Source organism: Podarcis tiliguerta (genome assembly GCF_965153285.1).
Source record: "Podarcis tiliguerta genome assembly, chromosome: Z".
Classification (NCBI taxonomy): domain Eukaryota; kingdom Metazoa; phylum Chordata; class Lepidosauria; order Squamata; family Lacertidae; genus Podarcis; species Podarcis tiliguerta.
The window spans coordinates 32,002,111-32,029,185 of NC_139553.1; the positions used below are offsets into that span (position 1 = coordinate 32,002,111).

At 46.7% G+C, this 27,075-nt stretch overlaps 1 protein-coding gene across 2 annotated transcripts in view; it reads right to left on the reverse strand.

Annotated features, from left to right (window-relative positions):
* MID2 (midline 2) overlaps positions 1-27,075 on the reverse strand; it is a 199,342-nt gene that overhangs the window by 33,845 nt on the left and 138,422 nt on the right. For both annotated transcript variants that reach the window (XM_083424222.1, XM_083424223.1), the window contains exons 3-4: positions 16,223-16,318; positions 1,750-1,857 (exon numbers count right to left, since the gene is read on the reverse strand). In XM_083424222.1, the coding sequence (XP_083280348.1) occupies positions 1,750-1,857; positions 16,223-16,318 (204 nt within the window). The remainder of the gene's footprint in view (positions 1-1,749; positions 1,858-16,222; positions 16,319-27,075) is intronic.

Genomic DNA, 27,075 nt, shown 5'->3' on the forward strand with positions numbered 1-27,075 from the left:
AGAATCGAGGTCCAGATTCCTTACTAAAAGGCAGTTTCTTAACACAGGAAGTTGCTACTCAAATCAAAGCCAAAGCACATTAACCCCCAACCAATCTATCATTCTGATTTTTTTCTCCTTTGCACCATCTTCACATATCAGAGCTATTTTGCTATGAAACACTGCTCAGGATCAACCAGCAATCTCACTGAGCCTCTTGGGATTGCCGATCAGAAGGTTGACAGTTCGAATCCCCACAATGGGGTGAGCTCCCTTTGCTTGGTCCCTGCTCCTGCCAACCTAGCAGTTCGAAAGCACGTCAAAGTGCAAGTAGGTAAATAGGTACCGCTCCGGCAGGAAGGTAAATGGCATTTCCATGCACTGCTCTGGTTCTGCCAGAAGCGGTTTAGTCATGCCAGCCACATGACCCAGAAGCTGTCTGCGGACAAACGGCTCCCTCGGATGAGGGCCACAACCCCAGAGTCGTTTGCAGTCGCAAACTTAACGGTCAGGGGTCTCTTTACCTTTACCCAAGGCCAGGTTGATGTATGCATTCCCGGCTAAAAGACAGCATAAAAATCCTGTGCCAACTCTGCCCCCCACCCCACCCCAGCTGAATTCTGCAACTTGGATAAATTATACATTTTTTTTTCTTAATTCTTTGTAGACTTTATTTAATTCATTTTGGCTTTGCTAGTCATGGCAGGGAGATAATAATGGGAGCTGAAGCCTAGCTCATGACCACTGTCAATCTTATTTAGCCAACCCTCTGGCTCCTGAGATTCTACTGGAAATTCAAATGTAATTTCAATCAAATCTTTGCATTCATAAGGTGTGTGTGTGTGTGTAGATATAGATATGAGAGAGAGAAAGTGATGAGAAAAAAACAGAGTTCTTTTCCAATACACAATCTGCAATTTTTGGGTACTGTCTATATAATTAGGGGACACACACCCCTCTGCTCAAGGCCCCTAAAAGCACTGTCCAGGATGGGGGGAACAACCTGTGGCAGGGCTTTTATGTTCCTCTCCTCATCCTTGTCATAAATTCACAATTTTAGACTCTGCAACATATGAGGTGTAATGTCCACCCAATATTGCAGAAGGATTAAAGGAAGAATAAAATAATGTTTATTGGACTGCAAGCAGCTACGCTTCTATGAAGAAAGGGGTCCTGTGCACTTATTTAATAAATATGGACCTTCTTTCTTTCTTTGACTTGCAGCCCACTCCATCACAATGGGTTGATGTGGGTCTCAGAATGCTCATTATTTGCTACCTCAACTCTCCCTTATCTCTGGCCATCAAAGGCAAGTTTTATAGAAAAGATCTGCTTCCCTAAATATGAGTCTGAAATGCTGTGTACACACCATATATTTAAAGCACATGCACTCAAAGAATCCTGGGAATTGTAGTTTTTTTTTAAATAATAAAAAGGCTCTGTTATTGGTAAACTACAGCTCCCAGGATTCTTTGGGGGAAGCCATGTATGGTGTATCTTCTTCTTTGGCGATCACTCATAGCCAAGTAAGATTGTCTTCCCTGAAAAAAAGTCTTAACCATGTGTCCGTAAATGACTGTGGAGGTCAATTCTGGATGATGAATACACAGCCTTTTATTCCCATCTCAGTGGGAAATTTCGAAAGATATACAGCCACTGAAAAATAAAGAAATTAATTACACAAGCAAATGGTTCACAGAATTAAGGGTGACGTAACAGGCCACACCAGAGTGCAGAGGGGCAACAGTAAATTAGGCAGCATGGTCCTACCTTTGTCTCTTTGATCTTGACGGCAATCACTTGCTTGCGCTGACGGATGATCTCCATTAGCTCGTCGCACTCCTCCATCAGTTTGGCCTCATGCATGGCTGTGTTCACCTAGCCGAAAAACAAGCCAAATGGGAAGAATGGAACAGGATTTTGTTTCTCATCTTCATGGAGCATATGCTTCAAGGAACAAAGCCTTGACTTCAGGTGTTATCCAATGCACTCATTCTATTAGTGCAAGGATTTATGCTTGCTGAGCAAAACTTTCACCCACCCTCCAAATCTGCTCCGTAGGATTGGTATTGGGGAACCAGAACAGACTGGTTGTGTGCATGTACAGGGATAGGAAGTTCCACTGCACAAGTGTGAATCATTGTTGATTCGGTCTTCTGCTAGAGTCACAGTCTTTTGTTAGAGGTCATCAGCAGCATAAATATGGATTTGGATACCTACTTGATATTTAGGGCTTATCCACACTTACAATTTGCCCTGCTACTTTCAGGCACATGTCCATGCTTAAACGTTCTGTGTCTGAGCATTGTTCCTTTTTTGCCCTGGTACTTTCCCTGCAAAAACCTGTTCTTTAGCGCTCAATCGAAACAAATGTCAATTTGGGTTTTCTGCAGATTGCCATTTGCACTGACTGAGATTTAAAGAGCGAGTTTCCATGGTAAAAGCTCTGGAGGAAAAAAAATGGGGTACTCAGACACGGAGCTTTAAAGTGCAGATTGTGCCTGGAAAGAGTGGAGGGAAGGTAACTGGGCATAAGTCCTTACAGCTGTTACTACACTACTGAGTTACATACCAGTCCTTTGGAACTTGTCTTCTAAGGGACTGGCTTCTAAGAGCACTCATGATCTAACATCTAACCATTAAAGATAACAAGAAAGAGCCCACTGCTGTGATTGTGCAGCGCACAGAGGACAGGACTCAGCTGGCAGCATATGAGGAGGTGACCTTCTATAAACACAAGAAAATGGGAAGATATACGGACTTCTTATACAAAGCTATTTGCTTGAATGTCTGAGTACTGGGGTGGGCCACCAGCCATTCCCCCCTTCTCGCCCTAACTCGCATGCATAGTACACATTGTTTTGATTTATTCAGTTTGTATTTTTTGACTGCAATTGTTTCTGTTTCCTTTTTGGAAAATTCAGTTTAAAACTATTAATAAAAAAGGGGAGAAATCCTTGTGCCAATTGAATGAGTTACTTAGTGCTACATGGGATAAAGTCTCTTCCTCCCACTTTTTGGAATGGATGGACAAACAGACAGCTAGGGAAACAAACAGCCTACATAAGCCTTGGCTTGCCACTGACGCATCACCACAAAAGGGGAATATATCAATAGGACAAAAGAGTGTGTACATTTGGATGATATTTGCATGTATTTATTTTAAATGTATTGATGCAAATTTAGAAGAATTATAATTTAAATAGAAACACAACATATCTCACCATATTGGCGAAGATTTTGACCAGGTGACCTGTTTTGCTTGCTCAGTTTGCTGTCCAGGTGCTGTTGATCGAGAACTTCAAGACTCTTTATTTTTAAACCAGATTTGGAGCAGATTGCTCTTCAAACAGAGGACTGTCCTCAATAAAGCAGGACTCATGGCCACCCTAGATAAGGCTCAGGAGGTGGTTATTTTGAGCAGAGGAGTGGTGGGGGAGAGAGAACTCTTCACTCTTTCTCTACTAGCTGTTTTCCACACTCAAAGCTGTGCAATGGTACCCCTGTGGTATATTCCAGAAGTATGTGTGAGAGTGATTTTATTTATTCGGCACTGTTACAGGTGCCACAGAACATTCATCTGGCTTACACGAAGTCAGTTTTTTAGTGTGGCAGTAACTGCACTTTCTAAGTTCCTGAACTTTTGTCTGCCTACACACACTTTTGCTGCACCTGCTGAAATCCATTTTTATTTAAGTAAGTCTATCCAGCTATGTAGACGTTGCATGTGTTTTATTTCTTTTATTTACTGTTGATTCTAATCATCTTTTGAATGCCTGATTTTAACTGTTTCTTATTGATAATTTAAATGTTCTATTTAACATTTTTGTAAACCACTTTGAGGATGTCTTACAACACTAAAATGGTATATAAATTTAGCTAGGCAAATAAACAAATGAAATTTAAGGTATTCATAAGCTGCTTTTCAGGCAACCCTAACATCAATTTTTTTCGTGTACTTTTTTTTAAAAAAAAAATTTTATAAGAATGTTTAAAGCATCAATCAAAACTGTATAATAAAGCAGCAAGATGAGGTACAATGAAAAGAGCCGGGCTCTCTCTGCCCCTTGAGGCAAGGTGCTTCTGGGGCAGCCCTGTGGCAGGAGTTGGGGAAGTTAGAGGCCACCAAAGAGCCCCTTGTTTTATTGTAGGTGCATCCTGCGACAAATTCTTGACACAATAATAGTGCATTCGTGGTGGATTATTTCCATTTTAGTTTGCTTGCTTGCTTGCTTATTTATTTAATGTATCTATATCCCTCCTTTCTCCCGAACTGGGATTCAAGGCGGCTTACAGCATTTAAAAATGACATTATAAATTGCAAAGTAATAAAAATGAACTAGATAAAAACAATAATTAAAATACACCAGAACACATTTAGAACCAGAAATTAAAATACAGTTTGCCCTGACAGCAACCATCAGCACCGCCTGCACCTTTCATTTTCAAAAGCCTGTCTGAATAGGAAGGTCTTAGCCTGCTGGCAAAAGGATAACAAAGAGGGAGCCCATCTAAACTCTCTTGGGAAGGAATTCCACAATATGGGAGCAGCCACAGAGAAGGCTCTCTCTTGTGTCACCACCAACAGTGATTCTTGATGTTGGTGGGATTAAGAGAAGGTGCTTGCCCAAGGCCTTTAGCACCCTGGAATGTTTGTACAGGGAGATGTGATTTTTCAGGTAGTTTGTTCTTCAAGGCTTCCCCAATGCTACCATATTATTGGTGTCTGGAGGGGCGATAGTGCAAAAAAGTGGGGCAACACCACCACCCGGAACTTTTCTGGTATGGTTAAGTCACAGGAAGTTACAGGATATGCACTAAATGAAAATGAAGCAGTGTGACTACCCCAGAACTTTTGCAGTCACCAATAGTGTGACCCAAATAGCATCATGACCACATATCATGAATGCACAGTAAAATGGACCTCTACGGGGGCCTTCCATACGAACAGCATAAGTGAGACAGGGGGCTACTCTCTAGGCTGTTCTTTCTATCTTCCCCCACAGGGCAATAGATTTTTGAGCCATTGGGAACATCCCCTTGTCCCCCACTGCCAATCTGCTCAAAACTGCACTCCCCCATGGCTGCTTTTCATTGAAAATCAATTTGTGCTTTGTTAGACACATTGATATGTAATGTTTAGTTTGCCTCTTAGCCAGCTTTTCATTGGTCTTCTTGTCAAAAGTTGAGTGCTGAGGGGAAATGAGAAGGCAGTTACACAAAAGAGGTTATTTTTGTTGTTGTTGTTTTGTAGTCATTTCTGCAAAATGTGAGAGAAGAGAGGGTTTTCTTAATGAACACTGTGGGCTATGGTTCTGGCTCTTACACAAGTGCACTGCAACATGTCTGAACCTCTTCTACCCCACTTACATGACTGCTGAAAATTTCACTCATTCATTAAATTTTTAGGAGCAATCCCTTTTAGGAGGTATCCCTGGTGTCTATCCTACATTTTGTCCTCCCAACAGCCCTGTGGGTAGGTTAATCCAAGACACAACATCTGGTATGAGATCACCCAGTGAGCTTCATGGTTTGCTCAGGTCTCCCAGGAGTAAGTCCAAAACTCCATCCACTATACTGAATTGACCCCGTTTCCCAGACATAATGTTCCTGGTTATTTTTCCAATTTCTCAACAATGATTATTCAAACGTGAATATGTGAAGTTCCCTGTCCCAGCCCATGCACAGCTTTGCATGTTCTCTGCTGGTGCTCTAGCTTCTGTGACAGCTAGGAGCCATAGTTTTATATACGTAAAACATGGATGGCTCCTGACATCACATTTGGAGCCAAATTACCGTATTTTTCGCTCTATAACACGCACCTGACCATAACACGCACGTAGTTTTTGGAGGAGGAAAACAAGAAAAAAATATTCTAAACGAAACAGTGGATGTATGATTTTTGTGGTTCATGCTGTGGCCACAGACGTGATCTGACAGTGAGTTTGGGGTAGCCCAATGCAAAAATCCTGAGGATCCATGTGGATCCATGCTTTGTAACCACGTTTTTGTGCCATTGCAGCCCCATGAAACAGTGGGTGTGGGTGTGTTTTTTGGTGCAGGCTGTAGCCATGGATATGCTATGTGATCTGATGGTGAACTTGGGGTGACCCAGTGCAAAAATCCTGAGGATCCATGTGGATCCGTGCTTTGTAACCACATTTTAAGTGGGGAGGGAAGGAAAAGCATTCAAGGGACAAGGAGCACATGTGGGGTGTGTGGAGAAGGATGCTGCTAATGATGCAGGAGAGGGGTTTAAGGGGAGAAGGAACACGCGTGGGGTGTGTGGAGAAGGATGCGGCTAATAATGCAGGCGAGGGGTCTAAGGGGAGAAGGAACACGCATGGGGTGTGTGGAGAAGGATGCTGCTAATGATGCAGGAGAGGGGTTTAAGGGGAGAAGGAGCTCGCGTGGGGTGTGTGGAAAAGGAGCTTTTCGGCGAGCTGAGCGGGGAGGAGGGAGGGAAAGAGCACTGTTGCTTTAAAGGAGCCAACCGGACAGCAGCCACTTACAGCAGTGTAAACAGCTCCTTTCCTCTCCCGCTTTGCTCCTTCTCTCCCTCTTTGCTGCTTTACTCAGCTAATGGCGAATCCCCTGCAACCCAAGTCCTGCTCAGCGGATCAGCTGAGACGCTGGGAGAATCGTAATTTCCCCCTCTCCCTCATCCCGTGCCCTCCTGTCCCCAGCAGCCTTTTAAAAAACTTTTTACTGGTTTTCACTGCGCTCGTGGCTCAGAGCCCTCCTGTGCCCTGCCGTCCCTCTGCAGCCTCATTGCTCCATTTAGAGAGCGCACGGACCTTTGCTAGCTGAGGCTGCAGCAGCTGTTGCTGGCTACGCGGCACTTTTTCCGGCTCGCTATGGCTCCCGTCTGTCCCTTCTCCCGTGTAAGTGGCTGCTGCCCGCTTTGCTGCCATGGCTCTCCTTCCCTCCCTCCTCTCCGGCTCCTCCCCCTCCTCCTGGCTGTAAAGCAAGCAAAGCTAGAGCGGGACAGAAGCCCTGCAAGCGGCTCCCACTTTGCTTGACTGACGGCAGCCATGAGTGCATTCGCTCCGTAACACGCACTGGCATTTTTCCTTACTTTCTAGGAGCAAAAAAGTGCGTGTTTTGGAGCGAAAATTACGGTAGCTGCAAGAAAACAGGAAGCTGCCTTAAACCAAGACAGACCATTACAGTAGTGTCTACACTGAAAGGCTGCAATTCTCCAAGGTTTCAGGCAATGATCATTCCTGAGAATTGAACCCACAGCCTTCTGCTTAAAAGGCAGATACTCTACCACTAAGCTACAGTCCACACACACACACACACACACACACACACACACACATCTGGCACGTGTGCATTAACATGGCCAAGTTTGCTGATGACACCCAGTTATTCAAGCTGGTAAATATAAAGTGGGATTGCAAAGAGCTCCAACGGGATCTGTCCAAATGGAGTGAATGAACCTTAAAATGGCAAATGGGATTTAACGTACAGTGCAAATAAAAAATACTTCCTGATGCCATGAGAATAAAAGCATCTTTGAATTTAACATGCCCCCGCTGTGTGTACTCACACGCTGATAATTATCGGGACTGGAGCAGGCAGAGAAGCGGAGTAATCTTAAGTGTGGTATTGATGAAAATTGCTCATTTGAAGCTTCTGTTTGCATCAGGAAGTAATCCCACACTGACCTTTCATTATATGCTGTGCTTAATTGACCAGTGGACAAAAAATTAAATGCCAAGGCAATACTAGTCTGGAATAGAGAAGGTGCAGCAAAGAAGGGAAACCAGGTGAGGGGAAGCAGGAAGAAAAGGGGCAGGAGAAAAATAATAGCATAGCTTTGTGCAATGGAACAGAGAAGGAGAAGATTGGGCATTAAGGCTTCACCTTCTCTGCAAAGGGTGCCTAAATCCAAAGTCAGGTGTGGTTGTCGGGTAAAAAGCAGTAGGGGAAATAAGAGAATTAAATTATTTTAAACTGTTATTGCACCCTTCCTCCAAGTGGCTCAAGGTGGCACATATGGTTCTCTTCTTTTTACCCTGATAGCAACCCTGTGAGGTAGGCTAGGCTGACAGAATCTGACCAGCCCAAGGCCATCTTGTTAGCTTCATGGCTGAGCAGCAATTAGAACCCAAGTCTCTCAGTTTTAACCACTACACCACCAAAGAAGCAGATACGTAGTGGGGTTTCTCCCCAGCTTTGAATATATTTCCTGCTGCCTCATTTTCTGCTGGCTTTCAGGCCTTTGCATCCAACAACTGGCAAGATACAAGCTCACTAAGACGGAAAATGTGCATTTCCTTGGCTGCACAGGCTGGAAGGCGTGATTGGCAGAGCTTAAAGCTTCTAAATGAAATGGAAAAATGCAGCCCGGGGTTGGAAGGGATTCTGAAACTTCCCAACTGAAAGAAAATAGCAAATCCCATTTGGTGTGCTCCTTATAGATCTTGAGGCAACATGCAGCATCTGGTGCATGGGAAGAAGCGGGGGAACATGCATGCATGTGCTCTCTTTCAATGTAAGTGCCCAGAAGTAAGGACTAAAGAGAGCTTTGGCTGCCTAGTACTTGCAGAGAGAGAGCCAGATATTCAAGTGATGCTTGATGAGCAGCATGGGCCCTATATCTTCTCAGAAAGGGCCTCTGCATCACCTCTGTGCAGAAGGACAGTGACACAGTGGCAGAGCATCTCTTTTGCAAGGTCCCAGGTTCAATATCTGGCATTTCCAGGTAGAACTGGGAGAGAACCCTGGAGAGTCACTGCCAGTCTGTGTATGCAGTGCTAAGCTAGATGGATCAATGCTCTGACTTGATATATGGCAGCGTCCTATACTCTCTGCTTCTGCAATTAGGCCAAGCATCCTAGGAAATTCGGCAGAGGGCTTCAGGTTGCACATCCCTGGAGTAAGCACTCCTTTAGACCAGTGATGGAGAGCCTCAGTTCCAGGAATCAAATGTGGTCCTCAGGCCTCTCTGCCTGGCCCCTGGGACTCTCCACAGGCCACACCTCTCAGCAGTCCTGTTTTGTATTCCTTTTGAGTGTTTCTGCCTGGCTGGAATGTGTCTTTTGAACTCTGGTAATGGTCTTGCTCTCTTGGATGGAGGATAGAGAACGGTCTGTGAAAATGGGTTAAAATGACCTTATTGCACAAAGAGAAAAAGTATGTTCTTTGCTCTGTCCACTTTTGCCTATGGCCTCACTCACTACTGGCATGCAGCCCCCTAGGGGGCTGCCCAGAAAAAAGTTTCCCCACCCCTGCTATAGATGCTACAGTGTTTTGTGGTCTGGAGGGCAAACCCTGTCACTGGAAAGCTGATTCCAGAGTTGAACTCTGATGCTCAAATCAATCCTACCTTGCTAGCCTTCCCTTCTCTTTGTCTGCCACAAGTGACACGGGAAAGCAAAGGGCTAGCACTGTTGCCAGAATGAAAACAGCTTCAGAAGCACAGCTGAAAGCCAGAAGCAGTTAAGAGGGGGAACTGTTTCCCCTTTGGCTAGGCTGCCCTCTCAGCAAGACTAACGAGAGGAAAAGGCTGCTTGGATCCCTTTCATCTGCTTCGCTTTTGATCAAGTTGCTGGGTAAGCAGAAACACAAAGTGCGGCAGCCGCTTTCAGTGGCAGTTCATGGCCCAGGACTCAGAGCCACTGGAAGATGATGCCTCAGCAGGAGGAAGATGAATCTCACAGGTGGCTCAGAAAGCAGCTGAGTAGGAGGCAGTATGATCACATATATATACACCAGCAGCCGCAGATGGAAGGAACCAGCCCGTTTTAGTGGCAAGAATGTCGAAATCTGGGTGGCAGTAGCCAGGGTTGAAATCTTGCTCAGCTGCCAGGCCAGAGGTGAGCCAATGTTCCTTAGCCTGGTGCAACAAACGGTTAAGGGTTTGTGGGCACCCTGACCTCTTCTAGGCTCCTGGGCGCTGGGGCTTAATCAGTGCTTCTAGAATTAAGGTGAGATGACAGGTGTTGGCTTTAGCAATGTAGAAATGCAGACTAAGCTGGCCTTTCCTGCTGGAGCAACACCTGGGCATAAGCCATTAAGAAATACAAAGATGTCGATGCCCAGTCTTCAGCACATCAAGGGAGGACCCTAGAATCTGTGAGTTGCCAGGGTTACAGTGGGCAGAGATGGGTTTAGGATTCCAGCTTGCATGACATAGGCTGAAGGAAAAAGAAGAGTGGCTGCATGGGGCCTGGCTGTGTTTCGAAAGGGCTTTTGGAAGAGGATGAATGGAGCGAGAACACAATGTGTGCTGGGTGGGAGAGGCTGCACCACTGTGCCTTGACTTTCTAACAAAACACAGTCTTGGATAAGCACCTGGACTCTCAGCAGAGATTGGGGATGGTGTGCAACAGCAGTATCTTATGTTAAAACAGCCTTCCGCCAACTTGCTCTCCTCCAGGTGTTTGGGGCTATATTAAAGTGTTGTCTGGGGCTGATGGGAGTTGTAGTCAAAAACATTTGGAGGGCACTGGAAGTGGGGATTGGTCCATTGGTATGAATGGGGCACCATCCCACCAATCTCAGTCCGCCCTCAGCTGGTCCTCACATGCTTCTTACTTGCAACTAGACCAAGAGGTGGCATTGCCTGTTCGCTTCCTCCACGGTAGTCCCAGTGTTGACTTAGCAGTGTGTAGGAGGATGGAGATGAAACTTGAATGTTTAGTTGCCTTGCCTTGGTTCTGGTTACACCAGCTGCCTCCCTGTCTCTGGGTACCAGCCACTACTGACACCTAGTTGGAGGAGGCTGTTTTAAAGGAGGCTGTACCTCTGTGAACAACTGCCCTGTCCAGTATGCCCAGAACTACAGATTGAAGCATCTTCTAGCCTAAGGCACTGAAGTATTCTCAGCCTCTGGATCTGTGCCCTCCACCCAGGTTGGCTATTGAACCTTTCTTGACAGGAAGGGCTATAATAAGACTTCCCGTCTGGGATAGGACTTTGCTTGAGAAACAATGGTCTTCCTAGATGTGATGGTGTTTTGATGTGCTCTTTGACTCTGGCTTGGCTCTGACTCCTGAATTGGTCCCTCAACTCTTGACACCCCAGCACAACTCTTAGCTCCTGGTTTCCAGCTCCTGGATTCCTAAGCCTATGACTTAATCCTTATACCTTACAGATCCTTTATCTGGGAATCTGAAGTCTTCCTCTCTCCTTGCTTCTACTCATCTCCTTTTCTCTCTGAGTGATGCCCATCCAATATGCAAAAAACCCATAAGAATGACAAAAAATACTAAATAATAAAACGCATTCAATTCCAAATTTTAAAACCCATTGACCATTAAAACATACCATAACCAATTCTACCTGCAATCCAGCCAGGGGAAGAAAAAGAAATTATTCAATGGAAGCCAACTAAAAGAGACCTTCCAAATGTCTGGAGTCTAGCAACTCACTGCAAATCTACAGGGAAGGAATTCCAACACTGTGGGGCCATGACACCAAATGTCCTGTTTCTCACGGCCACCAATTCCACATATCTAGGATATGAGCACAGGATGGTACAGGTGCAGACAGCTTAACAAATAATAGAGGCCCAAAATGTTTAGGGCTGACCACTGACCTTAGCTAGCTGGGACTGAAGGGAGTTGTAGTCTACAACATTTGGATGGCACAATTTTGCTTACCCCTGGGCACACATTTCAGGTGTTGCAGCTGTCCTGGAGGATATTCTTATCCTCCATGAATTTATCTCATAGTCTTTTACAGCCACTCAAATTGGTGGTCATCACTGCCTTCTATGCGAGGAAGTTCTATAGTTTTATCTATGTGAAAGCGTGAAGTACTTTCCTTTTATCTGTCCTGAATCTTTCAACATTCAGGTTCTTTGCATATCTACAAATTCTAGTATTATGTGAGAGGGGAACACTTTTATCTATAACCTTTCCCCGTGCAATGCATAATTTTATGCAACACTATGATGTTGCCTGTTGCTTGCCTTTTATCTAAGTAAAAAGCCCAAAATGCTTCAAATGTTCAAAAAAAATAATAATTAAACAAACAGAAAGCACGAAGGGCTTTACACCTGGAAGATACATGTCGGGTAATGCAACTGAGCAGCGAATTTAAGTGTGGGCAGTGCACAGGAGTTAAAACATCACAGAAGGTTTGTTAAACTGAAATAAACAGGGAAACATTGCCAAAGGCCACTAGGCTGGCTCAATATAAGGTATTTCCTTATATTTCTATAAACCACACCACTTCAATGGCACATAACTGCCCTCCTGTCAGTAGCCTCTTGGGGCCAATAAATTCGTTTGTGAGATTTGAAACTGCGTGTCCTTCCCTCCTGCTTTGGGCTGGCACTTAACGATTATTTCATTTACTGTATTTAGCTTTACAGCCTGCCGAAGGGTCTCGGGACACACATTTTGACCACTTTATGGTGAGAAGTTGGAGAGGGTTGGTGAAGGGGAAATGAGACTTATACCTCTTCCACGACGAGCTTTGTCTGAAAATGAAATTGCTGCAAATATAAAATCCTTTCCCAGAGGACAGAGTGGCAGAAACTGGGAGATTTTTACTAGGAGGGGACTGGCATTGCTTTACAAGAACAAGGCATTCCTCAAGGGAGTGACAGTGGTGGGCAGAGACAATAAAAACTGTAGTGGTGGCAGAGATAGCACTGACATCAAAGAGTCTTGTGGTACTCCCATTTATTGTGCACCCAGTGCACTCCCAGTACTGATTTGGGAAGCAGTGTACACCCAACATGAGTCGCAATCCATATCCATCCTGCAATTACCTGGGTGTTTCTTAGGAAATATACAGATGCATTTGGATGTGTGTTCTCCCAAGCCAGCTTCAATCCAAATTCAGAAAAGTAATTCCCTAACTGCATTTTAAGGCAGGAACGCGTGCATAGCTAAACACGTAAGACATTTATTGAGGTATAAGGTTTTGTGAACTGCAGCCCATTTCATCAGATGCATGAAGTGCTATTGTGAGTTGCAGATATAGTATATGCTATAAGTGGGGAATTGTAAACAGCGAAGTCAGAAGTAAATGCAAAAAGAGTAAAGACAGCAATAATTACATTATTTACGTGTTTACCCAGAAAGAAGCCCAACTGTGTTTAATGAGGCTTACTCCCAGTTAAATGAGCTGAAAACTGCAATTTATGTTGATTAATCCATTAGATTAACAGCTTTTTGACCAACTAAAAAGGCATCCTGATTAAAAATATATATATTTATTTTTTTAATGCAACTTATAAAGCTGCATGTAGAACAAGTATCATTTTAAGGAGAGTTCTGTCCTGTGCTAAAGAGAACATGCAATGCCTCTGCTAATAGGATCTTGACTGAAACAAATATGTGCACTGTTTAAAAAGTATGCTATCTCCAGAACTATCAGTTTTGCCCTGCTGCATGCAAATCATCAAAATATCTACAACCAAACTGATTTAAGATTTCTTTAATTGTGTGACAATCCCTAGGTGTTATTTTAACAGTGCTATCATTGCACACCGAGCTTTATAGGGCAAGGGAAGACAATGTTTTTGCTGCTGGACTCCAAATCCCATCAACCCCTGCCAGCATGGCCAATGATATGGGATAATGGGAGTTGTAGTCCAACAACATCCAGAGGGATGCTTACTACCCCAGTTATTGGGTAGGCTAGAAGTGGAACAGCAGGACCTTAAAATTTAAATGTTGACAATAAACAACAACAACAAAGGAGAAGGAGGAACGGGATCAAACTAGGTTAGAATGTATTGTGGTTTTTGTTCCTGTTGGGAAGAAGGATTAATTGGTCACAACAAAGACTTTTCAGGAAAGGTGTGTTCTGAGGAAGGATTTGGGAAGAGAGAAATGTGGAATCATATTGATCAGCCCACTATCCGCCAACTGTTCTTTAAATTTTACAAAGTGAAAATGAAGACTCTGGGTCTCTTGACAGTTAAGGTATCATTGGTCTCTGTTAAAGTGATCATGTGTACATGCCCTTGGCATAGAACCTGTGGGGCCCTCCAGACTCAACTCCATCAGCTTCAGGCAGCATGGCCCAATGGTCAGAGATGATGGGAGCTGGAGTCCAGTAACATCTGGAGGGCAACAGATTCCTCACCCTTCTAAGGAGGATCAGACAAAGAACATTTTTTTACCACAGCCCCAGCAACCAACAGGCATTGGGTAGCCTACTGGAAACTGACCAGTGGCTGACCACTGGACCACAGGCTACTTACTTACTTACTTTATTTATTTGCAGGTTTATAAACTGCTTCACAACCAAAGGTCACTGAACAAGCAAGATCACAGCGCAGCTTCATTTGATATACCTCCGGTTACAGATGCTTCGGGTTGTGCGATTTCGGGTTGCGCACCGCGCCAAACCCGGAAGTACCAGAACGGGTTACTTCTGGGTTTCAGCGCCTGTGCAGAAGTGCTAAATCGTGACCCGTCGTGTGCAGACGTGACGCTGTGGGTTGCGAATGTGCTTCCCGTACGGATCACATTGGCAACCTGAGCGTCCACTGTATATATTTTCTCTATCCACTTTCTTGATGCTATGTATGCTTTTATGAACATCTATTATGTCACCTCTTACTTGCCTTTTTTCTCTAGCACCTCTCCTTCACACCTTTCCCACACCCAAGTATCTGCCACTTGAGGCAGCTGCCTCACCCTGCTTTATGGTTGGGCTGGCCTTGTTAGGAAGATAACCAGTGGGTGTGCATGCAGAGGTGGGGAAGGTGGCTTCTCCAGAGGAAACTAATTCAAGTAAACTAAATAACCAGTTATCGAATTGGATTCCACTGCAATAGATCAGTATCTCTACTTCCATTATTAAAAAGAAGAAGAAGAAGCAGCTTGTTCAAGGAACCGCTTCTTAATTTAGTAACTGAAAATCAATAGCCCATTAAGAAGAAACTAATTGCTATGGCTTCTCCCAGTGTACTGCCTTGGTAAACAAAGCAGCGAACTAATTCACTATTAATTGTTCTGCCTTTGGAAATAGTACAGCATTAAAGTGCTCTCTTGCCTTCAGATGTACTAGATGAGGGTTCATTGTTGATGAAGTCATGGCTCTTGCTGCTTAATAGCTACAGGGAAGTATTAATCTGTTGGCATCTGGTTTTTACAGGGTGTAATGAGAGGGCTGGGAGCAGCTAGAAAAGGCCTGTGGTAGGGGAGACAAGACACCCTTAGAAAACCAAACAAAAGGTGCCTGATTGGCATCTTCTGAGACATAAAGGCTTTCAGAGGCTGCCTCCCAGAGCCCTCACACCTCCTTCCCAAGGCCAATGATACCCACTCTCCATTTATGTATTTGTTCCCCCACCTCACCCCCGTAAACCTGGGATCATGTAAGTGAAAGCGGTGCAAGTTCCAAGTTTACTATAATAATAAAATTTTTAAGATGTTCTTATCATGTCCATATTTTATTTTAAATTGCATTGTTTTGCTGCTTTACTGTCTGCTGCCTTGGGCTCCTTTGGGAGGAAGGGTGGGATAGAAATTTAATAAAGAGTAAGAATTTCCTCTTTCCTCCCTTCCTGCTTCGCATGCCTCCCTCTTGCCTTGCTGTCTAACCAACTTCCACTCCGATCTGAGCCTACACACTGTGCAAAAGGGAAGGTTCTGCTTCTCGCGTCTGTTGGTAGCACAACTTTGCATGCCAAGGTCCCTAGTGTACTCTGCAAGGTTGTTGTGAGAAACGTAACTTCTATTCTGAGCTCTCTGGAGCAAAGGAGGAGATATAAACATAACATATTTACAAAGGGACCGCCAGTAATGGTAGGAGCAGAGCAGCAGCTCTACAACTGTAGAGCAAGCAAACTTTCGCCTTCTCTTTCTGTTCTACATTTTCTGCTGCTCTCCCTGCAAGGAGAGGAAAGCACATGGACCATCCCTGGATGAGGACCCCACCTCCCCACGCTGATTCAGAGCAGCTGGACTTGCAGCATGTGGGTTGTTTTGTTTTATTTTATATATTTACTTACTCTTCCATAATGGAACCTGAAGTGAGGCACAGGTCCATGCAGAGATTGAACAGACCTGCTAAGCTTCAGCAAAGGTGCTGGCCTTACACCCTGGGTTACTTGTTCAACAGTTGCCCATGATGGTGGAACCAGCTTGGAAGGGTGCGGCTTCACACTCTTGCATCACACTGCAGAAAGTCTGGTGAATGGTCTACAGTGTAGTTTTATTCCCACCCCACCCCCAGCAACTGCTCTCCCACCTGATCCCCAACACACATACAAGACACACCAACATGCCCTCACCATCGCAAATTTGCAACCAACACATACCTCCACCTGCTGGCAGATCTGTATCAGTTTGGCCATCTGATTTTCTAGTTCGCTATTGCGTTTAACGAGGTTGGTGAGGTTCATCTCCAGTGTTTGCTGCAGGCACAGAAAGGAGAGGGGAGACAAAAGGGGGGGGGGCAGAACAAAGAATAAACATCAATAAGCCACAAGCAACAAGATAAACAATGAAACAATGGGCGCTGGAGACTCAAATGCAGGGCAGCGAAATATGGGCAGTTATATACAAAAAAATAATAATGCATGTCTTCTTAAAGCTCCACTTTCTCCTGCTATTGGCTGAGCTGCTGTAATGTAATATTCTGTGGATGTGCTAATTTCTGAGGGTAAAGGTTTTAGAGCATTAAACAATTTCAGTTCTGGAAGGAAGTGAGGGGTCAGTTGGCAAAGGAGGGAAACAAAAACCTACACAATGTCATATGAACTGTGGGCTGAGTGCTAGGAAGCCATGTAAAAATGGTCCAGGAAGAGGACAGGGATGTCAGAAGTGAGGAAAGGAAACAGAGTAGACAAAGCTTTGAGAAGAATTTAAGAACTCCTTACAAAAAAGAAGTAGTCAAGATGACTGAACCACGTAGCCCCACACTGTCTATTCTGATGGTTAGTCTCAGCAGAGGTTCTTTTCAACCCTGATTAGCCCCCTTCTGACCTATGGACAAGGCCCAACACTGATACCTGCCTTGGGTCCCCATTTCAGCCTTCCTCCCCCACAACACACACCAGGCAGCTGAGTTTAGGAGTGGCCATTTTCATTTCCCACAATGCCCCAGACAAGGCTTCTCCTCAAGAGAGTCTGGGAGTTGCCAGTTAAGTTTTCTCACAATCCCCTTGATGCTATGTCATGTCTGCTCCATTAGGGTCCTACCGCTGCCTGCCACTTCTGAGTCGCAATGCACGCAGAGTTAAAGGAGATTAACAGAGGGCAGTTTACTGAGAGCTCCCTCAAAATTTAGAGTCAGCCCTGCTTTGATGCCTGTGAGTCAGGAAGCCACAGGAATCAGAGGGACCCAAGGGAGATAAAAGGCGAATCTAGTTTTTTATCTCAGTCCAAGGCTGCAAACACACCATTCAGTGAAAGAGCAGTTATAGAATACCCCCCAAATCCTGGGAACTGTAAAGGTAAAGGTACCCCTGACCGTTAGGTCCAGTCACGGACAACTCTGGGTTTGCGCTCTCATCTCGCTCTATACGGCGAGGGAGTTGGCGTACAGCTTCCTGGTCATGTGACCAGCATGACTAAGCCGCTTCTGGCGAACCAGAGCAGCGCACAGAAACACCGTTTACCTTCCCGCCGGAGCGGTACCTATTTATCTACTTGCACTGGTATGCTTTCAAACTGCTAGGTTGGCAGGAGCAGGGACCAAGCAACGGGAGCTCACCCCGTCGCGGGGATTCGAACCCCCGACCTTCCGATTGGCAAACCCTAGTCTTTGTGGTTTAGACCACAGCGCCACCCGCATTACCGTATTTTTCGCCCTATAGGACGCACTTTTTCCCCTCCAAAAATGAAGGGGAAATGTGTGTGCGTCCTATGGGGCGAATGCAGGCTTTCGCGGAAGCCTGGAGAGTGAGAGGCGTCGGTGCGCACCGACACCTCTTGCTCTCCAGGCTCCAGGAAGCTATCCGCAAGTCTTGCGCACCTGGGGGGAGTTCCCCTGGGCGCGCAAGGCTTGCGGGCGGCAGCCTGCAGCAAGGAGCATGGGGCGCCCTTCGGAGGACGCCCCGTGCTTCGCGCAACTGTCGGCAAGCCTTGCGCACCGGGGGAGAACTCCCCCCGGCGCGCAAGGCTTGCGGGCGGCAGCCTGCAGCGCGGAGCACGGGGCGCCCTTCGGAGGACGCCCTGTGCTCCGCGCAAGTGTCAGCAAGCCTTGCGCACCGGGGGAGAACTCCCCCCGGCGCGCAAGGCTTGCGGGCGGAGTTCCCCTGGGCGCGCAAGGCTTGCGGGCGGCAGCCTGCAGCGCGGAGCACGGGGCGCCCTTCGGAGGACGCCCCGTGCTTCGCGCAACTGTCAGCAAGCCTTGCGCACCGGGGGAGAACTCCCCCCGGCTCGCAAGGCTTGCGGGCGGCAGCCTGCAGCGCGGAGCACGGGGCGCCCTTCGGAGGACGCCCCGTGCTTCGCGCAAGTGTCAGCAAGCCTTGCGCACCGGGGGAGAACTCCCCCCCCCCGGCGCGCAAGGCTTGCGGGCGGCAGCCTGCAGCGCGGAGCACGGGGTGCCTTCGGAGGACGCCCCGTGCTTCGCGCAACTGTCGGCAAGCCTTGCGCACCGGGGGAGAACTCCCCCCGGCGCGCAAGGCTTGCGGGCGGCAGCCTGCAGCGCGGAGCACGGGGCGCCCTTCGGAGGACACCCCGTGCTTCGCGCAAGCGTCAGCAAGCCTTGCGCACCGGGGGAGAAATCCCCCCCGGCGCACAAGGCTTGCGGGCGGCAGCCTGCAGCGCGGAACACGGGGCGCCCTTCGGAGGACGCCCCGTGCTCCGCGCAAGCGTCAGCAAGCCTTGCGCACCGGGGGAGAAGTCCCCCCGGCGCGCAAGGCTTGCGGGCGGCAGCCTGCAGCGCGGAACACGGGGCGCCCTTCGGAGGACGCCCCGTGCTCCGCGCAAGCGTCAGCAAGCCTTGCGCACCGGGGGAGAACTCCCCCCGGCGCGCAAGGCTTGCGGGCGGCAGCCTGCAGCGCGGAACATGGGGCGCCCTTCGGAGGACGCCCTGTGCTTCGCGCAAGTGTCAGCAAGCCTTGCGCACCGGGGGAGAACTCCCCCGGCGCGCAAGGCTTGCGGGCGGCAACCTGCCGCCTGGCGCCTGGGGCGCCCTGAAGCAGAGCGCCCTCGCGCCGGGCAGACATCGGCCAGACCCACAAGCTCGGGGGACAGCGGGGAGGCGCAGCGCCGCCATCCCACTGTTCCCCGACCTGGTTTTCGGGGGGAAATAAAGGGAAAAATTTTTTTCCTTTATTTCCCCCCCAAAAAAGTAGGTGCGTCCTATGGGACGGAGCGTCCTATGGGACAAAAAATACGGTAGTTTAGCCCTAATAGACCTGCAATTTCCAGGATCTTTAACAAACTACAGTTCCCAGGATTCTTTGGGGGGGGGTGCATAGTATGTACAAAGCCCAAGCTAAGCCTTCTTTAGGTGCGGAAATTCCACATGTAAACGGGTGGAGGCATGTAGGCCTCAGCCTCTCACCACCACTCTGGAGCGTGTGGGGATGAGGAGTTTGATTTTACTTGTGCGAAGTAAAAACAGTGACATGGGGTGGGGGTGGGGAATCAACACCCCCTCCCCAGTTCTTTAACTCTTTCCACAGAAAATGTTCCATTTACATGTAAAAGAAAGGAAACATATCAAACTTGAGGATGGGAGAAAGAAACAGATTTCAGGTTTTTAGGCACCTCCCTTCTCCTGTGTTACCATCAAAAATGTTGGAAGTCGGTTAAGACACAAGAACTTTTGAGTTTGTTAGCAAACCTGGCTGTGATTCCTATGTTTAAATAAGGGGTTATGTGTGGTTCTAGTGCTGTAAAATATAATTGCCTCCCATTTGTTGCTGCAGAAATTGCTTAGCATTCATGCTTTGTTCCTGTTTGCCCCCAGCTACCAGAATGTGGTCTTTGCATTCCTGTTATCTCCAGTCAGGGATGTATACACAGTGTGCTAAAAAGAAAATAAATTCTGCGCCAAGGCAACACAGCCTTTGGTTTCCGCCTTGTTAAATTGTTTTCTTTTCTTCCACAAAGCCATAACCCATCAACCTTCGCAAATCAACATCACAAATCTGATAAAGCAGAGTATTACCTAGGAAACTTCACACTACGATGAACCAGCTAGCTTCCTCCTTTTTTATTTTTGAGATTATTAATTGTAATGCAAACACATCAATCAGCAGAAAACCTGCAAGGTTTTTCTATCCATCTTTTACACTCTGATCTTCTTCCATAAAGAAGCACCTCCCTGTTAAGATACTTTGAACCTTTCATACATTTAGGCACACACATCTATCTCCATAAACACAACAAGAGTTAATTTAACATGTGGAAAAGAAGAAGAAAGACGGAAGGGCAGAAGAAAAGTAGAGAAGGAAGGAAAGAAAGAAAGAAAGAAAGAAAGAAAGAAAGAAAGAAAGAAAGACAGGAAGGAAGGAAGGAAGGTATCACCAGATGGTCACCAATATACTACAACTTTTATTCATTCACATATTGAGTTAACATTGATAAAATATTAAAAAGCCAGCTTCAATTGCCATGGCTGCAAGAAAACCAGCATCTGTCAGGGACTGGGCAGAGGAGGAATGGTGGAGACGCCTCTGCAGCCTGAACCTTCCAGAGAAAAGGAAGACAGTATAGATTTACAACAGTGGTTTGCAGGAGGTCATAGCCCAGAGGTAGATGAGGGGCAAAGATGAGAGAGGAGGAGGGGGAGGCAGAGCCGGAGCAGCTGGCTGACATGTTACCACTAGAAAGCATTCCAGACCCCCCTTCTCCCAGAACCCGGCGAGCAATAAAAGTAGGAGAGCAAAGGGCTTGGAGACAAATGGCCCTAAGTGGCCACCGTAAGGTGGGTGGTGCTGTTGACGATTGAGGAGAGGGGTGGTGGTGATTACTCAGAGCATCATCATTACTCCAAGAGGCTGCATTTCTAAGCCTCTCTGTGTGAATATTGAATAAAAGACCTTGGTAAGAACTTTCCTTTCCATTCCTGGCAGCCTATCGTGGGGGATCGGATTCCCTGACGCCTCACAGCATCACATGGATCTGCCATCTTGTTCATATTCATTACACCGGGGATAGCCATCTTGGAGCCCTCAAGGCAGATAGTGCTAAACTGCAACACCGACCCATCAGCTCCAGACAGCCCGGTCAGTTGTTGGGGTGATGATGACACATACATCCCAAATTAATTTTGCTTTTAGCTCAAGAGATGTTACTACTGAAAGCATTGTCAATCTAACAAAGCATTTGAGTCTGGGTAGATACAACATGCTGACAAACTATAAAACAAAGCAGGGTGTGAAGATGAGACATGCAGGACCACCCAAGAACCTAAATAATCTATCACAGTTTTTGAAAGGGTAGAAAAGAAAGAGCAGAATGACTGACTGGCTAAAGCAGGGTCATTTCAGCTCTGACTGGTGAGGAAGACCAAAGCAGCCTACACAAAAGCTCCAAAATGGAATCATCAAGGGGTAGAGTGTCTAGAGAATCAGCGTGTTACATATTGTCCCTGTCCTTCGTCTTCCGGTCCATCCAGCACTTCCTTTATATCAACCTAACAGCATCAACAGATGGGGATGAAGGCGCGCGCGCACACACACACACACACACACAGGAACAGGGAAGGTTGGATAAGGATAGCCAGACCGAAAGTTCCCCTGAAAAGGTTTGTGCATTTGATTGCTGCTCTAATACCACATTCCACAAAGCTCCTTCGTTAAAAAGAAAAAGCTTTTATCCCTTCAGGTGGTGCTGGGTGTCATAAGTAGGAAGAGTGCTATTGCGTTCAAGTTCTGCTTGTGAGCTTCCCGTAGGTGTTTGGACACCATGAGAACAGGAAGCTGGACTAGATCTAGAAGGACTCATCTGACATTCTTAACTGGGAGACAGACATCGCAGCGAAAGGGAGTGTGCATTTGGCCTGTACAAAGAACCCCCAAGCATAGTTTCTATGGGGTGCTGTAGTGTGGCAAAGTGTGCTCCTGGATGCCAGCTGTTGGGAATCACAACTGCACTCAGGTCTGTGGGCATCCCAAAGGCATCTATTTGGCCACTAAGGTAACAAGGATGCTGTACTTAGATGGGTCTTTGGCCTCATCAGGCAGGGTTCTTAGGTTCTTACGTAAAGCATGTCCAGTTGAGGATGGCTCCAATAGCCAAAACATGGACCAATAAGATGACTGCTGTCAGAAAAGATAGGGAAGGCTGGAACCAACTCTCCCTGACACAAACTGTACTTGAATAACAAAAAAACATTTCAGTGTTATTTAAACACTGGAAGAAGCAAAAGGAAGATGACATTTGACTCCCTTCTGCAGCTCAGTGTCCAAGTAAGCCAGGCATGTAGAGACAATGAGAGCTGTGCATTCTGGGTGCCTTGTCTTCCCTGATGTCCTTCCACTTTCAGAGCTGTGTCTCCAGTAAGGAGCAACTCTGGGACAGATTCAGACCAGCCACTGAGGGGGTAAAACAGATGTATACAAGTGGTGGTCATTCAAGGGAAACAGAGCCCTGCATTTACTCAAGTACAAACAAGCAATATGGCTTGTTGCGGATGTCTTCCTGCCCAGCCGGACCATTCTTTACTCATATTTCCATGGAAAACATGAATATCAGCCTACTTTTAGGGGGATACCCATAAATAAAATATTCACAGGGCCCCTCCATTTGTTGTGCATTCATGATGATTTGTGCTCAAGATGGTATTGAGTTAGTTAGACGTGAACCCACGTTTGATACTGTTTGCGTCTGCAAAAAAAAAATATGGGGCGGTCATATGGCTTTAATTCCTATCAGTGCATTTAGTGCTACTTCCTGCTGAAATCTTGCAACTTTTCTTACCACAAATGTTCCAGTTTGGGTTTTTGGCACCACTTCATATACTGTTAACATTTGGTGGAGCTGGTCTGTTCGCTTGCTTGTTCTAAAGCAGGGGTCAGCAAACGTTTTCAGCAGGGGGCCAGTCCACTGTCCCTCAGACCTTGGGGGGGCAGACTATATTTTGAAGAAGAAGGGGAAAAAAAGAATTCCTATGCCCCACAAATAACCCAGAGATGCATTTTAAATAAAAGCACACATTCTACGCATGTAAAAACATGCTGATTCCCAAACCGTCCGCATGCCGGATTTAGAAGGTGATTGGGCTGGATCCGGCCCCCGGGCCTTAGTTTGACTACCCATGTTCTAAAGCTTGCATTTGACACAGGTGAACACTTTGCTACCTGCACCATCTTTTTGAAACCATTTTACTGAATGTACACTGGTGTGGGCTCCCCCCAAAACAAACTACATATAACTGTGCAGTAGAATGTGAGCCACACCAACATGGAGAATGCAAGGGAACCATTTAAAGCAAGAAATAATGGATAGGAGGAGGTGTTGAACCCTGCTTCCCTCCAGACATTTTTCTCCCCCCCCCCAAAAAAGAGATAAAATAGCAGGGGGAGACTATTTCGGTGTGAAAAGCAGAGGCACCGTCCCCCCCTCCCATTTTGCCTCATACCACCTGTTTTGTAGGAACTTGTCACCAACCCAATTCTAATATATGGCCTTGCCATCCTTCAATCTAATTAGCTGGTGAGTGGGTGGGTGTAATTACTCAGATCCCCACATCTGGGCTTTCCAACTTGGTTCCTTATTTCAAGGAATGACTTCCTTATTTATGAAGCTTCTTTATTTCTGAGATGAATCATATCTGTAAAAAGCAACTTTAATTTAATATGTTACTAGGACTGCATTTTCTAACGAAGTGCTGTTAAAGTTCTGAAACAAGTAGTGCATCATTTTCTTGCGTTGACACGAAGTATTTCTTATTTTGGAGCTCTTCAAGTAACAAGCCTGCCCACCCGTCTAAACTTATATTTTTCTTCTTTGTAAACTAGTGACTTTTCATTAATTACAGGAAAGCTAAGATTCAAGCAGGTGCAAATAGAAATCAAGATTTTCTTATGTTGCACCTGTGTTTTATGAAGTCCAAATAAAGTTGTTTTAAAAACAAAAGCAATCATTTTTCGATAATGTGAGCCTGAATAAGCTTTGCTTAGAGTTGATCCATTGAAATGAATGGACCTAAGTCAATTATGTGCATTAATTTCAGTGGATCTACTCTGAGTACGACTTGGGATTGGGTACAACCCTGCTTTTTTATCTAGCTTTGCTTAACTACATTGGCCCATGCATAGGTAGCCATGGGACTGGATTACTGCGCCATGTTTTGTCTGAATGCTGCAACTACTGCAGAATCAGTGGCGTAGCGTGGGGGGTGCAGGGGGGGCCGGCCGCACCGGGTGCAACATCTGGGGGGGGGGGCGCTCGCACTTGCAGCTCTCTGCCCCTACCTGGCTCACTCACTCTCTCTCACTGCAGTGCTGGCTGTGCGAATCCGATCCGAGCCGCCAGGTCTCCGCCCACTGTGGAGGGGAGGGTGCCAGGCGTGCGGTGCGGTGCGGAGAGAGAGCGAGGGACTATCTGGGGGAGGGACAGTGCAGCGGGGGGGGGCGCAAATTACTTGCCTTGCCCCGGGTTAGGGGGCGCAAATTACTTGCCTTGCCCCGGGTGCTGACAACCCACGCTACGCCACTGTGCAGAATGCAGCAGCACACCTTTTGTACATAATGTCTGTGGGATAACTAGTCTCACATAACCAACAGGCTTAAATCTGATTAACACACAAAGGGTGCCTCGCAAGACGAAATTAATTCGTTCCGCGAGTTTTTTCGTTGTGCGAGTTTTTTCGTCTTGCGAAGCACCACTGCATTTAAACACTGACAACGGCGGGGAGGGGCGGGGAGAAGCAGGACAGCTGCCGCAGCCGGTACCTCAGACTCACCCGCACGTTGTGGCCACTGTGCGACGCGGCTGCTGGAGGGCGGCGGGGCTCAGGAGCGCGACTCCAGGGAGAGAGAGGCGCTGGTGGCAACGGCTCTCTGAGGGGAGTGCGCGAGGGAGGTGGGCAGCGGCGTGAGGCACTAACCGTCAGCCGGAAGGTGGGAGGGAGCCGGAGGAGCGGGGAAGCGAGCATGCGTGCAGTGACCGTCGCCATGACACGAGAGGCAGGGCCGTTTCGTCTAGCGAAGCAAGCCCTTAGGAAAATCCGTCTTGTGAAGCACCTCAGAAAACGAAAAACCCTTTCGTCTTGCGAGTTTTTCGTCTTCCGAGGCATTCGTCTTGCGGGGTACCACTGTAATACCTTTCACAGCTTGACTAGGTCACTCCCCCTCACTTTGGGAGGAAGGTAATCAAGGCATTTGTGCACCCTCAGTCAATGATTTCCCCCCTAGAAAAATAATTGCCGGTACTCTCCATGAAGTTTTTACAGTAAGTGCCACACTTTTTAACAACAACAACAAAAAAGAGGTGCTGGTACTGCATACCCTTGAGTACCCCCTGAAAAAAGCATTGCCTGAGAAATGCTTTGTGTAAACAGATCTGAGCTGGTTGCTTCAAGCTCAGACCACATGGCTCTAACAAGCCACTACTGAGTTCCTATACCAATAATTTAGGAACTTTCACTACTTTGTAACTAAGCCAAGATTTATTGCCTATGAAACTTTTTCTGGAATGCACGTAGGGGAGTTTGTAAGTAAATCGTTTTTAACTTACTAAATGTGTGTGGGGTTTCTTTTTCTGTGCTAAGGGAAGATTGGGACTTTGGAAGGAATTTAGAATGGGCCACTTTATAAGTCTAACAGCCTATATTTCCATGCTTCACTTTGCTGTATATTTTGTTATTTTAAATCTCTGCTGGTGCTCTCTCACCAAAAAGTACTTGCCCCAAACTTGGATCTAGGCATCCAGGAATTCTCCTTTTACCTATTTTTCCTCTTGCCACCAACAATCTGGGGATTGCACTGGCTTTCTACACATTACCAGTCCAAATTTAAGGTTTTATAGTTAGAGCATAAAGTCCTAAAAAAATTAATTGGAACAGATTACACGTTACTTGGCCTTTCTCACAAAGCTTGTCTCCATAACAACTCAAGGCCCTACATGGCTTTCATCGCACTTATTTCTCTTCTTTTATATATCCCTCTCTGCTTTTATATCTTCACTCTTGAAAATTCACCACTTTCCATTCATCGAAGGTCTCTTGCTCCTCCACATACTTTGAACTACCCTACAGAACACTCTTGAGATCCCTCCTCCAAAGCCTGTGACACAGCCCTCTTAGATCTCATGCCTTACTATAACTCAGACTGTAACTAAGTCTAAGCCACGGGTCAGCAAAGTTTTTGTGGCTTGGGCTGGTACACGGTCCCGCAGATGCAGCGGCGGGCTGGAGTGTGTGCGTGCACGCACACATGCGCAAACGCTACTTTCGACACTCGTTCTAGTGCGGAGGAGGAATGCGCAGCTTCCCATTGGCTGCAGGAAGCTCCTGCAGCCAATGGGAAGCCGGCCAGCATTGCGGAAGGCGGTTCCCGCTCTGTTCCGCACCAGTTTAGCGCAGTGCACAAAAGCCAACTGAGTGGGCAGCGGGGGTCCCCGAGCAGGTGGCGGGGGTCCATGGGGCAGTTAAAAAAACCCCATGGGCCGCTTGTGGCCCATGGGCCTTAGGTTGCCCACCCCTGGTCTGAGCACATGCAATTGAAACAAGCTTCATTGTTTGCCCTTGCCTCCACCTCCATTCCTCTGTTATGTCCCCTGTACTGAATTTGAAACTATACGCTCTTCGGGACAGGGAGCATGCCCTCTTGAACGCTGTAAGCACCATGCTGACTGATGGCACCAAATAAAGAATTAATAACTACACACAGACACACTGGGGATCATAGAATCATATGATTCTCCTCCAGTGAAGGAGAGGCCACCATCTTCTGTGGGAGTCCACTCCACTGTCAATCAGCTCTTACCATCAGAAAGTTCCTCCTGAGTTTTAGTTGGAATCGCCTTTATTGTATTTTGAAGTCATTGGTTTGGGTCCTACCCCCCACCTCCCTGAGCAGGAGTAAACAAGCTTGCTTCATCTTCCATGCGACAGCCGTTTATGTACAGTCATACCTCATGTTACGTTTGTTTCAGGTTCCGTCCCGCGGGTGACCCGGAAGTACCAGAGAGGGTTACGGTACTTCCGGGTTTCGCTGCTCGTGCATGTGCAGATGCACAAAATGATGTCATGCGCATGTGCAGAAGC